A 14,427-nucleotide genomic window follows, 5' to 3' on the forward strand; every position below is an offset into this window, starting at 1 on the left:
CTAGTGGCAAACAACTGGGGAGATCGGGAGGAGCCAAGACTCGTGGGGCCGATGAAGAGATGAAGACTGGGCTAGGACAAGAAGGGGGTCGTGCCAGTCTGGGCAGGGCAAGTGAGGCTAGCCTCTTTCTCGCCAGGGGATTCCATGCGCTTCAGTCCTGAGACAGGGTAGCTGGCTTCTGTGGGTCTCAGCTGTAAGACTAAGACAGAGACATACAAATACCCTCTTCCAGCAGCTCAGACAAGTGTACACAAAGACAGCCCACGATTCACTACTCACCCCGGCAGAGCAAGGCCAGGCTCTTCTGGCCACCCCACCACACACACAGAATCCAGCACGGCCACAGACACAGACCCACAGCCTACCCCTCGGCTCGCAGGCCGCCCCGCCCCCGCGTCTTCCTCACAGTTGATATGTCACATTGGAGTCCGAACACGGACCTGCGTGTCTCTCTGCAGCGCGCCATTTACATTTCTCTCTCGATCTGTCAACCTGTCTGGGCTCCCTTCTCTCTCCCTCTGTCTCTGTCTCTCCCTCTCCCGCTCTGGGGCCGTCAGTCTCTTTTCGAAGCTTTGTCTCTCTGTCTCTGTCTCTGATTTCTCGTCAGTATGTTTCCTGCACATTCCTCTCTCTCTCTCTCCTCTCTCTCCTGCTTCTGCTGCTATGAGACACCCCCCCCCCCCAATCATAGAGGCCAGGGTCGGGGCGGTAGGAGATTTGCCTTTTCCCGTTCTGGTGAACACAAGAACTGGTTGGCCGCTTTGCCATAGGCAGTGTTTGGTTAGGGGCACCGAGGGGCCCGTGCTGGCGAACTGCTCCTTCTTTCTGTTTTCCGTTTGTTACGCGAGTCCCCCTCGCCCCTCGGTCGGCTCCGCGGCCCCCCTCTGAGGTCTCATCTGCCTGTTACAGCCTGACCTCTGTTTGCCCCTCCACTGGGTCCGTCTTCCTCTAACCTCAGGGACCGCCGAACTCCAGGTACAGGAGGGAAGTGAGGGTGCCTGCGGCGAGGGCTGGGGATCGCTGCAGAGCGCTGGGAGCGGGCTGGGACCCGGAGGCCCGGGGCGGCGGGGAGGGGAGGCGGCGCGCCGGCCCCGCCCCCGCGCTCCCCGCTCCGGGCGCCAGGGGTCGCTCCGCCCGCGGCCGCTTATAGCGGCTCCCGCCGCGCGGCGCCTCCCAGCGCCCGCCCCGCTGCCAGGGAGGAAGGCTCGGACGCGGAGGGGAGCGCTCGCGGGAGAGGGGCGCCGGCCGGGGCGAGGGCGAGCGCCGGGGCCGGGGCAGGCGGGCGGCCGGTCCACAAAGTCCCCGGCCGGGTCGCGGCCGGCGACAGCCTCTCGCCCAGCACCCAGCACCCTGAGCCTGGGACGTCGGGAGAGCCGGGATCGGTGCGCGGTCCAGCCGGGAGCAGCCGGCGAGGGGAACCGGGACGCGGACTCCGCCAGGCGAGCAAGCACCAGTCCAGAGAGCGGGCACCCCGGACCCGGAGGGCGCGGCCGTCCGCGGGCCGCCAGGGCTGCACCCAGGGTGAGCGCACACCGCGGCCTCTGAGCCCCCCGGGCGCCGCCACCCTGAGCGGCGGCCTGGGCGCGGGCGCCGCCGCCACAGGAGGAACTCGCCGGGGCGAGGTGGTCGGGCACGGCCGTCGGGAGGTCCGGAGCGGGGCCCGAGCGCGCGGGGAGCCCCGGGCCTCCGTCGCCATTGCGCCTAAAAGTGAGGAGGATTTGCTGGCCCTGGCCGCGTCACGGCTGAGCCGCCGCAAGCGGGTGGCGGGCGCGGCCGTCGGGGTGGCCATGGTGCTGCTGCTGCTGGTGGCCATCCCGCTCCTGGTGCACAGCTCTCGCGGACCCACCCACTACGAGATGCTGGGTCGCTGTCGCATGGTGTGTGACCCCCACGCGCCCCGAGGCCAGGGCTCCGACGGCGCGCCCGCCTCCGCGCCTCCCTTCCCTCCAGGCGCCAAGGGAGACGTGGGCCGGCGAGGCAAGGCCGGCCTGCGGGGGCCTCCCGGACCCCCAGGGCCCAGAGGGCCCCCCGGAGAGCCAGGCCGGCCGGGGCCCCCGGGCCCCCCGGGCCCAGGCCCCGGCGGGGCGGCGCCCCCTGCGGGCTACGTCCCCCGCATCGCCTTCTACGCGGGCCTCCGGCGGCCTCACGAGGGTTACGAAGTGCTGCGCTTTGACGACGTGGTCACCAACGTGGGCAACGCCTACGAGGCGGCCAGCGGCAAGTTCACCTGCCCCATGCCCGGCGTCTACTTCTTCGCCTACCACGTGCTCATGCGCGGCGGCGACGGCACCAGCATGTGGGCTGACCTGATGAAGAACGGACAGGTGAGGCCGCCCCCTGCCCAACCCTCCCCCATGACTTCCTAAAAGGCCCTGCGCTCGGCTTACAGTCCAGCTCCCCCTCGCCCTCCCGAAACACTCCCAGGGTAGCCAAGAACAGAGGAGGACTCGGGGGTCTGGCAAAGAAAAGCGTCTGTGGAAAGTCTCACGGGGCACTAGAATGTCAGGACTAGAACTCAGGACTCAGGGCATACTGTCTGTGCGGTGGCACGCTCACACCCCAACCTCCAACCGTAGCTCACCAGATCAAATGTCCCTGGTACCTTGCCCACCCCCACCCCCCAGCTTCTTCTCCCTTCCTGCCTTGAGCAGCCTCTCTACTGGGCCAATACTCTCCATCAGTGGATTTCCCAGCCCTGGCATGGAGCGAGCTATTAGAGAATCTAGTTGCAAGGAACTGGAATGGAATCTCTTGTTTTGGGTAGTGGCGGACTTCGCTCAGGTGAAGTCTTCAGCTTGGGTTTTCAAACAAAAAGGGGAGGGGGAGAAAACAGTAACTTGCCCATTTGCTAGGTCCTAGTTGTTGGTCCCAGGGCCTGGGGCCAAACCCAGACTGAGCCTTGCCCTCAGCTAATGCTGGGCCTGTAGGCAGACGTGGAAAATGGTGTGCCGGCTCAGGGGCCACATAGGTGGTGGGATAAACCAGTTTGGGTTTGGAAAAGCTAGGAGGAGGCAATGGCCAGGAAGAAAAAGGCCTGGTCTATGAGCCCTGCACCCTCCCTGGCAACTTCTCCCATTCCCATAGGTGTTGGCCCAGGGGATAGTCAAAGTCACTGCCCCTTGGGTTTGACCGATATACGCCCCCAACACCCCCCCCCAAAAAAAAAAAGACTCACACGTTTGAGCAAGCAAGATGCCATAGGCTGGGGTGGACGGAGCTGCCTATGCTCTGCAGGGAGAGGAAGGTTTGGACTGAGCAGTGACCTCTGAGTGTCCACGCAGGGGGTGGGGCCCTGGTGCGTCAGGCCTGCTCCTCAGGGTTCCCTAAGCCCTGGGCCCGCTCTAGCGCTGAGAGGCCGGAACCCTGACGGAGCACCTCCCCAGCCCACCTCCTGCCTTTGGGGTCTCTTCCTCCCTCTGGAGCCTGAGGAAGGGGAGTCGGCAGGCTATGTGCGTCTTTGTGTGGCTGAAGGTGTCTGTGAGGAAGCGAGTGTCCAGGTCATCCCGTGTGTCTGTGACTGTGGAAGGCCCAGGTGTAAGCGGAGCTTGGCGTCTTCCTTCTTGTGGCACCGGGTAGGCAGACTCGGCCTGTGCCAGGGACCATAGAGTGTGTTGGTTTTGGAGGGGGTGGGGCGGTGCGGCTCCCACTCTGTATTCCACGGAGCCGACACTGCGGCCCTGGGAATGGTAAATAATGATTAGAATAATGATGAATAATTAATGATTTAATAACCAGTCCCAGTGGGATGGGAGCGGAGGGAAGGGGCCGGCGGTGTGACTGCAGCAGAGCGGGGACCGGGATCCCAGGCAGACCCCTCCATGGTGGGGGACCAGGTGCGCTCCGCAGGGAAATTAGAGCCCGGGAGGTGTGACTCAGGCGCAGACACTCGTGCCCCAGCACCTCAGGAAAGCTGGTTGAGGAATCCCGAGCCAGCTTGGAATCCTAGAAGTAACCTGAAAGCTGATGTTTTTTTGGCACGAGAAGTGCAATTCTATATAGCATCTTCTGTCCACAGAAGATGGTTCTGAACTCGCTTCGCGAGGAGTTTCTCATTTAATCTTAACCAGCTGGTGCGGTAGTTTCCCTTGCTCTAGTACAGGCCCAGAGATGTGACGCCTGAGGGACTCTGCCTCCTGGTCTCTTAGCTCAGCGGTCTCAACGCTCCGGACGCTGCAATACTTTTAACAGTTCCTGGTGTTGTGGTGACCCCGGCCGTAAAAGTATTTTGTTGCTAGTTCCTAGCCGCCACTGTTACAAATGAAAGTAAATATCTGCCGTGCAGGGTGTCCGCGAGCCGGCCCCCAAGGTCGGTGCTGACCCACAGGTTGCGCGCGCCCCGCTGTTGGGTCCCACCCTCCCCCAGTACCTAAACCATCCTTGTCCAGCAGCCGTCCAGCTCGGCCCCCTCGGTCAGCTCGGCTCTGCGCAGGGCGTAAGGGGTGTGGGTCTGTTTTCTGCCCCACCTCCCCAGGTGCGGGCCAGCGCCATTGCTCAGGATGCGGATCAGAACTACGACTACGCCAGCAACAGCGTCATCCTGCACCTGGACGTGGGCGACGAGGTCTTCATCAAGCTGGACGGCGGGAAGGTGCACGGGGGCAACACCAACAAATACAGCACCTTCTCGGGCTTCATCATCTACCCGGACTGAGCCGGCACCTCCTCGCGCGCCCTCACGCCCGCCCGCACGCCCCTTGACCCCTCGCTCTAACCCACGCCCACCTCCAGCCTGCCCCACCCAAAGCCCCATCCTCTGAGCGCCTGCGGACTCGGCTGCTTCCCGGGCCACCTAAAGGGAGGGGGCGGGATTCTTGGGGCTCCAGGGTTTTAAGCGGCCGGGGGAGTGGAGAGGTGGGAAGACCGGATGGAGAGAGCCGCTTAGGGAGGGGCCGCCTCGCCTGTGCTCCCACAAACCGGGGCCAGAGAGGGAGAGGCAGAGGTCACGTTCCTCCCTGCTGCCTGGAGCTGGGGGACAGTTTCACTAAGGGACATTGGTGACTCAGAGAGGAAAGGGGCCGTCCTGGCAGCTTGGGAGGGAAAGGACGGAAGCCAGGAGCCTCTAGGTGAGGTTAGCCGCTGGCCTTCGGTAGCTGCTTTCTTTCCCTTCTCCTCCTCCTCCTCCATCTCCATCTTCCAGGCTCCAGCCACAGGCGACCTCGCTGTCTAGCATTTAAAGCCCATTTTGTAAAGTCCCCATTTCACCCCTCTCCAGGCCAGGTCCTGGCGACGGATACTGTTACTTCTTCCAATAAAGTGAGGTTGGGGGTTGTGTGAGCCTGCCTGTCGTGGTGCAGAGGAGGGGGAGGGTGGAGTGTGGTTGGCCCTTGGCCTGACACCCCGACAGGACTCCCACCCTGCCTGCCAATCACTGCTGGTTGATCTATGCAGCTAAACGCGGCTGGGCCTGCTTCTCCAGAGGGGAGGATCCCCTCAGGCGCAGGGGGAGTGTGCAGGGTTCTAAAGGTGTAGGTTTGGTGTGCCTGCACGAGAATTCTGCTTTTTCTTCCTTTGTTTTTTTGAGACAGGGTGTCTCTGTACCGCCAGCTTTGTAGACCAGGCTGGCTTTGAACTCAGAGATCCACCTGCCTCTGCCTCCCTGAGTGCCACTGCGCCTGGCTTTTTTTCCTTCCTTTTTGGTTTGGTTGTGGTCTTCCTTTTTCTGTTTTTGAGATGGGCCACAGCTTTTTGCCCAACTCCTGGGTTCAAGTGATCCTCCTGCCTTGCCCAGCTGAGAGTTCTCGCAGAGGTACTCCAGACGAGAGATTAGCTGGCAGCCCCCGAGCAGGGCTGCTCTCGAGCAGGGTTCCACGATGGTCCCTAACCCATGAGAACTAGCTCAGGTGGGCTGGATGGCCACTTTCAGGACAGCCGCTGCAGAGGATGCCCAGGCCTGAGTGCCCAGTCCCCTGTACACTGGTGCGCAGTGCCACCGTGTGGGCAGTGGAGAGCAACAGCAGTAGCCGCCCTACTCAAACACTTAGAACGTACAGTAACTTTATTAGAGGGTAAAAGGGCGTTGGCTCCCAGTCCAATGGGCAGATCAACAATAAATAAGGCTAAGAGGAAGGGTTAATGCAGCAGAGCAGAAGCCCGGTGGAGGCCGAGGTCATGATGGAGAGTCCTGGGGGAGCACCGAACCAACTGGAATGAAACACTGGAGAAAAAAGAGAGGCCTTGTCACAGGCTGCGGCTCCTCCACAGAGGGAGCAGGGCCAGCCCCGCCGTGCCCCGCAGGCTCGCTGTGCAGTCTGGTCAGGCTGTATCCTGGAGGCTCACCAGGGCATCCTGCCATTCAAGCGTCGTGGCCACAGGGTTGGAGCAGACCCGGGCGGGCCCCGGAGGTGGGGTTCGGCTAGTGTAGAAGGCACACTCATCATCCAGGCGAGACTCACGGAAGCAGTGGATGGCGGTGAGACACGCTCTGAGGTGCTGCCTCAGAGCCAGGGATCGAGGGAGCAGACGGCTGGGGCCTGAAGGCCATGGAGAATTCAGAGGGTCCTCTGCAGCCATATTCCCTCCTGCTGCTGCCCCCCCCACCTCAATGAGTCAGAAGCCAGTTAGAAGCTTGTGCGGTGAGGGGGGAGGAAAGGGGGGAGCAGGGAGGAAAGAAAGCATGGCATGGCCCGGGACAAGGCAGGACCCACTCCCAGAGACAGACCTTTTCTTCATGGCCTTCCCCAGCCGGTTCCTTACCTGAATGGCCTGTCGGGGACCTCAAAGCCTGCAGTGAGCGGATAGGGGGACTGGCACAGAGCGGGCTTTGTGATGAGAAGGTCAAGCTGGTGGCTGCCGGAGGCCCCTGACTGCAGCAGGGCTGTGGGCTGGACTCTGGGTTCCTAGCTTCCACAGCACAGCCTGCTGATGCTCCCAGCTCTACCCTAGGGCAGGCCTCAGGGGGCCCAGATTGTCCCTGGCAACTAGGCAGAAGCGGTCCAGGCAGTGCTGGAAGGCAAGGCTCTGGTGGCTGTGGCCCAGCTCTCCCGACCGGCCCTGGGGGCTTGGATTCTGTGGAGGAGCGGTCCTGAGCCACCTGAGCCTCCTCCCCAGGGCAGGCCTTCGGCTCCCCATGCTCTTCTGCAAGGAGGGGCTCTGTCACACAAGAGGGTTTTGACAGTCCAAGAAGAGAAGTTCCAGAGTTGTGTCCTGGGGCACTCAGAGTTCTAGCAACTTCGGCCATCAGGGGCTGAAGTTCGGTCATGTCTAGAGCAGAGCCTCCATTCGGAGGGGCACACGTGTCTACTGCTAGCCCCTCTACCTCCTGTCGCAAGAGCTGCTGCAGAATACCGATGCGCTGCGGTGGGAGACAGGGCCCTGGTGTATCATCAGCATGTGTCCACAGGTCTCCCCACACCCCACCTCTCCTCAGCTCCCCCTTCCCCAGTGTCCTTCCGGTGTGGGTGCCACTGAAGCCACCCACCTGCATCTTTAGCTCCTGCTGGTTGGGGATCCTGTTGGGGTGAGGTCCAGAGGTGCTTGTCACAGGCGGTTTCCCAGAGCCCTTCTGCAGTGCGATGCAGCTCTCCTGGTCAAACAACCTTACAGCAATCTGCTCCTGCCACACAGAAAGACAGGGAGTGGGTGAGGACAACGGAGCAAGGTGGGAAGAAGGCTGTCCTCACCCTCCTGAGGAATGGATCAAAGCTTCCTGGCAGCTTTTTTAAAAACCAGGTATGGTGGTGTAGGCCTAGAGCTGATATGGCAGGAGAATGAAAGGTTTGAGGCCCAGCCCAGGATGTGGAGACACACACATGCACGCACGCACATAAATGCACACACTAAAGGAATATTTTTTCAAAGTTTGAAACCAGCAGAAGGGATTGGAAATTTAGCTCAGTGGTAAAGCACTTGCCTAGCAAGTGCAAGGCCCTGGGTTCAGTCCTCAGCTCTGGAAAAAGAAAAGAAAAGAAAAGAAAAGAAAAGAAAAGAAAGAAGGAAGGAAGGAAGGAAGGAAGGAAGGAAGGAAGGAAAGAAAGAAGAAAGAAAGGAAAGGAAAGGAAAGGAAAGGAAAGGAAAGGAAAGGAAAGGAAAGGAAAGGAAAGGAAAGAAAGAAACCAGCAGAAGATAGCGACAGAGACAGACAGACCTTCTAAACATAGACTGGGAAGGACAGACAGAGAGGTAAGTACACCTACCTTAGCTCACAAGGCTGCCAGCCCTCCAGGCTAGCGGACTGCACCACAGACCTCAGTACAGGAAGGCTTTGACACTTACCCAGGGCAGGGCAGGCTCTTCAGGGGAGGGCTGAGGGGAGAGGCCACTGAGACGCTGGGCCTGGACAGGACAGATCGCCCATGAGTGAGACCCATTCCATCCAGTGCCTGCCTGCCTTCCCCCAATCCAGGACCTGCCTGCCCACCCCATCCTGTACCTGCCTGCCCCTTTGTCCCCCCAATCTAGTGCGTGCCTGCCTGTCCCTTGTCCCCCCAGTCCAGTGCCTGCCTGTCCCTTGTCCCCCCAATCCAGTGCCTACATGACCCTCTCCCCCAGTCTAGTGCCTGCCTGTCCGTCTCTCATCCTCCAAGCCCACATCAGTTACCCCCTCTGCCATCTCTTACCTGTTGAACTCTGGGTACCGATCGGAGGGGTGTGAGCTGGGTTTGGGTTTTTGATCGAAGCGCGAAACGTTTCAAGGATGAGTATGAGTTCTGGAGAGAGATGTGGCCGGCTGAGAGGGGCTCTCTAGCATGATTCTTCTATCCTGCCCAGCCCAGGAGTTGCTGACAAAACCCAAGCTGAGCAGCCGCCTGGGAACCCCCTGGGCCTGTCTAAAAGGTGAGGGCTGAGCTACAGGGACAGGAGAGGGCATCAGATGGAAGTCATGACTGCCCCGTGAGGAAAAAGGCAGGAGGAGTGGCCTTTTGGGATTTACTTTACTGTTTTATTCTTCTTATTCTCCCCATAGTAGCTGTTCCCCCCCCCCCCTCTTTTTACAAAGATAGGGTCTCTGTAGGCAAGAGGCTGGCTCGGAACTTCTGATCCTCTTGCCTCTACCTACCAAAGCTGGGATTACAGTATGGGCCACCATGTGCAGTGTTTGCATGGCTCTTTTATAAGATTTAGTTATTTACTATGTATCCAATGTTCTGTCTCATTAGAGATGGTTGTGAGCCACCATGTGGGTTGCTGGGAATTGAACTCAGGACCTCTGGAAGAGCAGACAGTGCTCTTAACCTCTGAGCCATCTTTCCAGCCCCTTGCATGTTTCTTTCACGAGAGAAATCAACTACTGCTTCCTATTCACACTTGGCTTTCCATTCAGACCAAGAGAGAGCCAAGTACTCACACTGGCTTGTATGTCCTTACCCAGCCTCACCTGTTGTCACTGCATCTCGGACCCTCCTCTTTTCTAGGCTACACTCTTACTGATCTCTTTTGCCGGCTAGCAAACCCTGGGTGTATTCTCTCCTCACGGCCTTCACACCTGCAGCCCGCGTGGTTAAATATCTCTACAGTCTCCCCCTATCTCAGTCTCAACTCCTGGTCTTTATTTAATCCTCACCTTCTCAATGACAGTGCCCTGGTACTTATCACCTTTAAAAACATTTTAAAATTTATGTGTAGGTGCGTTAGGTGCCCATGAAAGCCAGAGCGGGGCATCAGATCCCCTGGGGGGATTACAGTTAAAGGTTGGCCAGTGTGAGCTAAGTTACCAGCCTAAACACTCATCTACCCTCCACACGCTCACACCTGTCATTTTTAAAAATGCAGGATCTTGCTGTGTAGCCCAGGCTGTCCTGGTCACCATGGAGCAGTACAGCCTGTCCTCTTCCTCCTGCCTCCAGAATGCTGGGTTACAGTCATGCACCGCACCATGCATGGCTCTAAAATACCAACTTATGGCACCAATCCCCGCTCCCAGATCCTTTCTTTAGCGCCTTTAGGTACTTAGTTTTAGAGAGAGCGCATCACCCACCTGTCATCCTGTATGTTTTACTTTTGCATCTTTATTTATTTATTTTGCCTCCCTCTTCTAGAGCATGCATATTCTGCACCTAGAACGCTGTCTGCATTCAAAAGCCAGTCAGTAAATAGTTGTGGAATGAAGAAGTTAATATTTTTGGTTGGCAGATATTGGCTGTGTCCCAGCCTCAGCACTGAGTTGATGGTGACACACACTTCTCACTCCAGGCCCCAGAGACCGAACGAAGAGAGTCAGATCCACTCTGAAGAGGGCTTGGTCCCAACTCCAGCAAACTAAGACCAGATAACAGCAGAGTTCCAGGTCTGCCAAATCTACCCACAGTTCCCGGTGCTCCTCCTGAACACCCGACCCCGTCCCCGGAGGCTGTCGGCTTACCCTGGCCTGCGTCAGACTCTGCCTTAATGGTACTCTTTGAGCCAGACCCCGGAGGCCTCTTCCTTTGTCATCTGAGTGAGAGACAGCCTCATGCTCTCCTTCGAGGGGTACGGAAGCTGGGAGGAGACAAGACATTGTAGCATTATCTAGAACACCAGAGTCTACCCATTGGGCACACACCCCTCGAGCCCAATAATGCCTTGGCAAACACTTATCAATCCAAATGCCCTGAGTGGGCTGGAGATGGCCATGGCTCATAGGGGGTGGGGGAGAACACAGTGGAAATTCAGTCTTGCAGGAAGTGGCAGGGAGAAGGCAGAAGGAGACACAGGTACAAGCAGGTGAACCTCCAGGTCTCGTCTGTTCTGTGAGTATCGGTGTGTGTGGGTGTGAATGCCGGGCATTAGTCTCCCACTAAGCCAGCCCCCTCCGGCTTCTTCCTCCCCCTGCTCCTCCTCAAGGCCTGCTGACCTTTTTCTGGTCTTGCTCCTGGATCGGGCAATTCACTCACCCTTGCTTTCTTCCTACATCCAGACAAACTCACCAGGCTCAACTGGGGTCTTCGGGAGCAGTCTTGAGGCCTGGCTTGCTGGAGTCCTGCTGATGGTACAACAGCCGCCGCTGGGTGTCAAGCAGGGGCTGGGCAATTGCTAAGAGCTTTATAAACACCATCTCGCTGCATTTCCACAACAGCCTCTAATGCTACAAATGTTATCCTCGCTTGGCTGATACAGAAGCAGAAACTCAGACAGGTTAAGGTGAGCTTGCACGACCAGCAGTGGTAAGGGTCAGGAAGGAAACTCAAAATGCATTTATTGTCGTTCACGGTGTAGCCAAAAGAACAACGTTTCACACTTTCACACTGTTCCCCTGTTCCTCCATGTCGTGGACAAGGCCTGGCTATGAAAGACTGAACCCCGTCCCCAGGGCCTGCGCTGCCCAGTGGCATGGCTTGCCCATCCCCCCCAGGGTTGGAAGAGAATCTACCCCTCTCCCTACCTGCTGCCACCACTCGTCTCTCTTCTCAGCTCCTGTAAACTGGGGCGAGTGGAGGGGTGGAAGGAGGGGCCTGCGGGTGGATTCTGATGCAGAGCAAGATGCGAAAGCAGAGTGAGACGTGGTCCCCAAGGCAGACGCAAACACCAACCCACCTCTCTCAACAGAGACCCGCCCATCTTGAGATACTGTCCCAGGGCCCACTCTGTTCCTGAGTGTCAGCCCCTCAAGGGTACTCACCAAAGACTCGAAACCCTGTGTGCACACAGTGCGGTCTCGGGGTCCTGGTCCCTCCAGCCTTGAGAAGCAGGAAGCCCTAGCAGGATCCAGCTGATGGAGGGGGGCCCTGGGAGCCAGGTACGCCGAACACCGTGCACTCTGGGAAGCCAACAGAGGCGGTCAGCAGGAGCTCAGCAGGAGCTCAGCATTCCGCAGAGCCCACGCCACAGCCTGGTCTCATCCTTCTCATTACCTGGCCCCTCCGCGTGGTGCCTCCCTTGCTCCCTCGAACTAGCACTCTCTGAGCCAGACTGGACCGGAACCCCAGGGGACAGCTCTTCACCCCCTCACCTGACAGGATGGTGGCCAGGGCTGCAGGGTCAGCAACAAACTCTATAGCCCCTATGGCCTCTGGAAGGGAAGAGACAGCGTTAGAAGGAACAGCAACACGGGGTACCGAGGGGTAGCTGACCCCAGCAACAGTGAGCAAAAGCAACACATCCAAGCCAGGCTTTGTGGTGGACACCTGTGACCCCAGCATTCAGGGTACCAGGCAGAACCAGGTGTTCACAGCCACCGCAGCATGGAGAGTGCAAAGCCAGCCTGGTACATAGGACCTTGAGAGATGAGACGAGAGGGATGGGGGAGGAGAACCTAGATCACCAAATGTTTGAAGAATTTCATGCAAGCCATTGGGAAAAAGATAAACAGGTTCTTGTCTTACAGAAGACATCCCTGGGGGCCGGAGAGGTGGCTGAGTGGTTAAGAGCACACAAACAGGGTTCTTACATAGGACCAGGGTTCGGTTCCCAGCTGAACCATGTCAGGAGGCCTGTACCACCAGGACAATCCAATGTCTCTGGCCTTCATTAGCGCCTGCACTCACTCACTCACTCACTCACTCACTCACACACACACACACACACACTTAAAGATAATCTTTTTTAGGGGCTGGAGAGATGGCTCAGTGGTTAAGAGCACTGGCTGCTCTTCAGGGGACCTGAGTTCTATTTCTAACACCCACATGGCAGCTCTCAGCTGGCTATAACGCTAACCCTGAGGTATCCAATGCCCTGTCGTGAACTTCGTGGCCATTGTATTCATGTGGACTCACATAAAATAAAAAGAAATCCTTAAAAAAAAAATCTATTATTGGAAAGGAAGAAGTCTGGACAGATCATAAAGAACTAGCACAACCCTGAGCAAATGACCGCGCCATGTCATGCTGGGGGTTGTTGGAAGGGCTCCAGGAGAGGTGACAGGGTCTCACTGTGTAGCCCGGGCTGGCCTCAAATTCACCATGTAGACAGGATGTCCTCAGATTCACAGACAGCACCTGCCCCTGTCTCCTAAAGTGCTGAGGTTAGAGGCATGGGCCACCATGACAGGCAGGGGATGACATCTTGCTGAAGTAAGATGCCTTCGTAGAGTGAAGAGCTTTCAGGACAGCATGCAAGATTCTTACAGTAGGCACGGGAAAGCCCCCCCCCTTTGCCTTCCCCGTTCTCACTCAGCCAAGTGGGGTATCCCCAGGCCCCCAACAGGTACCTGTCTCGGGATGGGTCACAAGCCCCACATTTGATCCCCCAGGGCTAGGCTTGAGTTCCTCCAAAGGTTCCCGGGGCTGGGTGACCCCCAGTCTTTGTGATTTTTCTGTCTGGTGGAAGGTTTTTGGTCTGAAGCCTGCTGTGTCAGTGAGCGGATGCTGAGTACCTAGCGGTGGCTTCTGTGAGAAGGATGACAACAAAAAGCCGAAATTCAGTGCCGGGGGTGGGGGAGCGGCGAGGGTGCATTGCTGACGTGAGCTGCCTCCTCGTCGTTACTCTCATCACCCACCACAGCCCTCTTACCCTTGGATCTTGGTTCTCTTGGTCCAGGGAGGACGACTTGGCCGAGGAAAAATCTGGGCATCTTTGAGAGAGTACTGGAATCTTGCTAGGGGTGGGAGTTGCTCCTCCTCGGAGCTGGGGATCCTTCCTGGTTTGGAGGGTCGTCATGGCGGCTACAGTGGAGACGGGAGAAGGAAGCAGGCAGGGCTGAGGACCAAAGCAAATCACTTCTCAAGCCATGGGTGCTGATATTCCCGATTCTTCCACCTCGGCCCCCATCCACGTGCCTAGAAGCCCTCACCGGCTGCCAGGCCACTGTCCCGGCTGATTCCTCCCAGACGCCCCAAGGCTGCGGCCTCGCCCCGGAACTCCAAGCTGCTCCACTCCCTAGTAACCTCGGCAGGACTCGTCCCTCTACGACCCCCGCGCCGCACCTTCCCAGGAGCCCCTCGGGGTCACCTCCACTTTCTCAGCTCCTTCGTCGATTTTCTGGATTTCTGCTGCTGCTGCTTCCCCAGTTTGTAAAATACGCCAAGCTTGTGATTGGCTAGCTCCCGCTGACGCGAAGGCGCGTGACGTCACACGCAGCCGCCCAATCCGCAGGCTCCAGGGGCGGGGCCAGAGAAGGACAAGTTGTGGAACTGCTTTCTGGCTGGGAAAGAAACTGACCAGCTTTGCCAGCCAATCCGGGAGCGGAGCGCGAGTGGCAGGATTGGGGGACGCCAGGGAGGATGCAGTTCTGCTACCCGGGAAGGCGAGGCTGGGCTGCAACGGGCATTACCGTACTCTCGCGAGATCTGGAGACAGCCCAAGGCAGGACCGTCCCTGAAGGGCCGCGGAATTGTGGGAAGGGATGGTCACCGAAAATCCCGCTGGCCGCACTCTGAACGTAGTGCTTAGCCGGGTTTTCGGGACCATTCCAGGGAGCATGGCCACTTCTTGCAGGAGATGAGGAACTGCGCCTAACGGGCAAGAGGGCTGGAGGTCATTGAACCGAGCCCAGTAAGAACGAGGAGCCAAGAAGCCTTTTGTCCGCTCGGACCTCACGACCTGGAGGGGTGTGGCTAGATGCAGTGTGGCTGGAGC

General features: G+C 58.4%; 2 protein-coding genes across 8 annotated transcripts; one reads left to right on the top strand and one right to left on the bottom strand.

The window, feature by feature from the left end:
• Nucleotides 1–1,163: 1,163 nt before the first annotated feature.
• C1ql4 (complement C1q like 4) lies at nt 1,164–5,274 on the top strand. The gene is made up of 2 exons (XM_021634987.2): nt 1,164–2,324; nt 4,472–5,274. Exons 1-2 carry the CDS (start codon nt 1,788–1,790, stop codon nt 4,649–4,651), a joined length of 717 nt encoding a protein of 238 aa, XP_021490662.1. The 5' UTR covers nt 1,164–1,787; the 3' UTR covers nt 4,652–5,274.
• Nucleotides 5,275–5,977: 703 nt separating this feature from the next.
• Troap (trophinin associated protein) lies at nt 5,978–13,857 on the bottom strand. 7 transcript variants are annotated; one of them, XM_060388651.1, is made up of 14 exons: nt 13,801–13,857; nt 13,363–13,514; nt 13,061–13,238; nt 11,766–11,923; nt 11,534–11,671; nt 11,297–11,379; nt 10,842–10,897; nt 10,298–10,662; nt 8,556–8,645; nt 8,212–8,271; nt 7,418–7,552; nt 6,694–7,291; nt 6,277–6,470; nt 5,978–6,154 (listed from the first exon to the last, which is right to left on the bottom strand). In XM_060388651.1, exons 2-14 carry the CDS (start codon nt 13,507–13,509, stop codon nt 6,107–6,109), a joined length of 2,250 nt encoding a protein of 749 aa, XP_060244634.1. In that variant the 5' UTR covers nt 13,510–13,514; nt 13,801–13,857; the 3' UTR covers nt 5,978–6,106. The 7 variants fall into 7 exon arrangements, with proteins under 7 accessions (XP_060244634.1, XP_021490640.1, XP_060244633.1 ...); XM_021634965.2 differs by having other exon boundaries at nt 10,298–10,413; nt 13,776–13,847; XM_060388650.1 differs by having other exon boundaries at nt 13,776–13,847.
• Between the last annotated feature and the right edge of the window lie 570 nt (nt 13,858–14,427).

Source organism: Meriones unguiculatus, chromosome 8 (genome assembly GCF_030254825.1).
Source record: "Meriones unguiculatus strain TT.TT164.6M chromosome 8, Bangor_MerUng_6.1, whole genome shotgun sequence".
Classification (NCBI taxonomy): Eukaryota; Metazoa; Chordata; class Mammalia; order Rodentia; family Muridae; genus Meriones; species Meriones unguiculatus.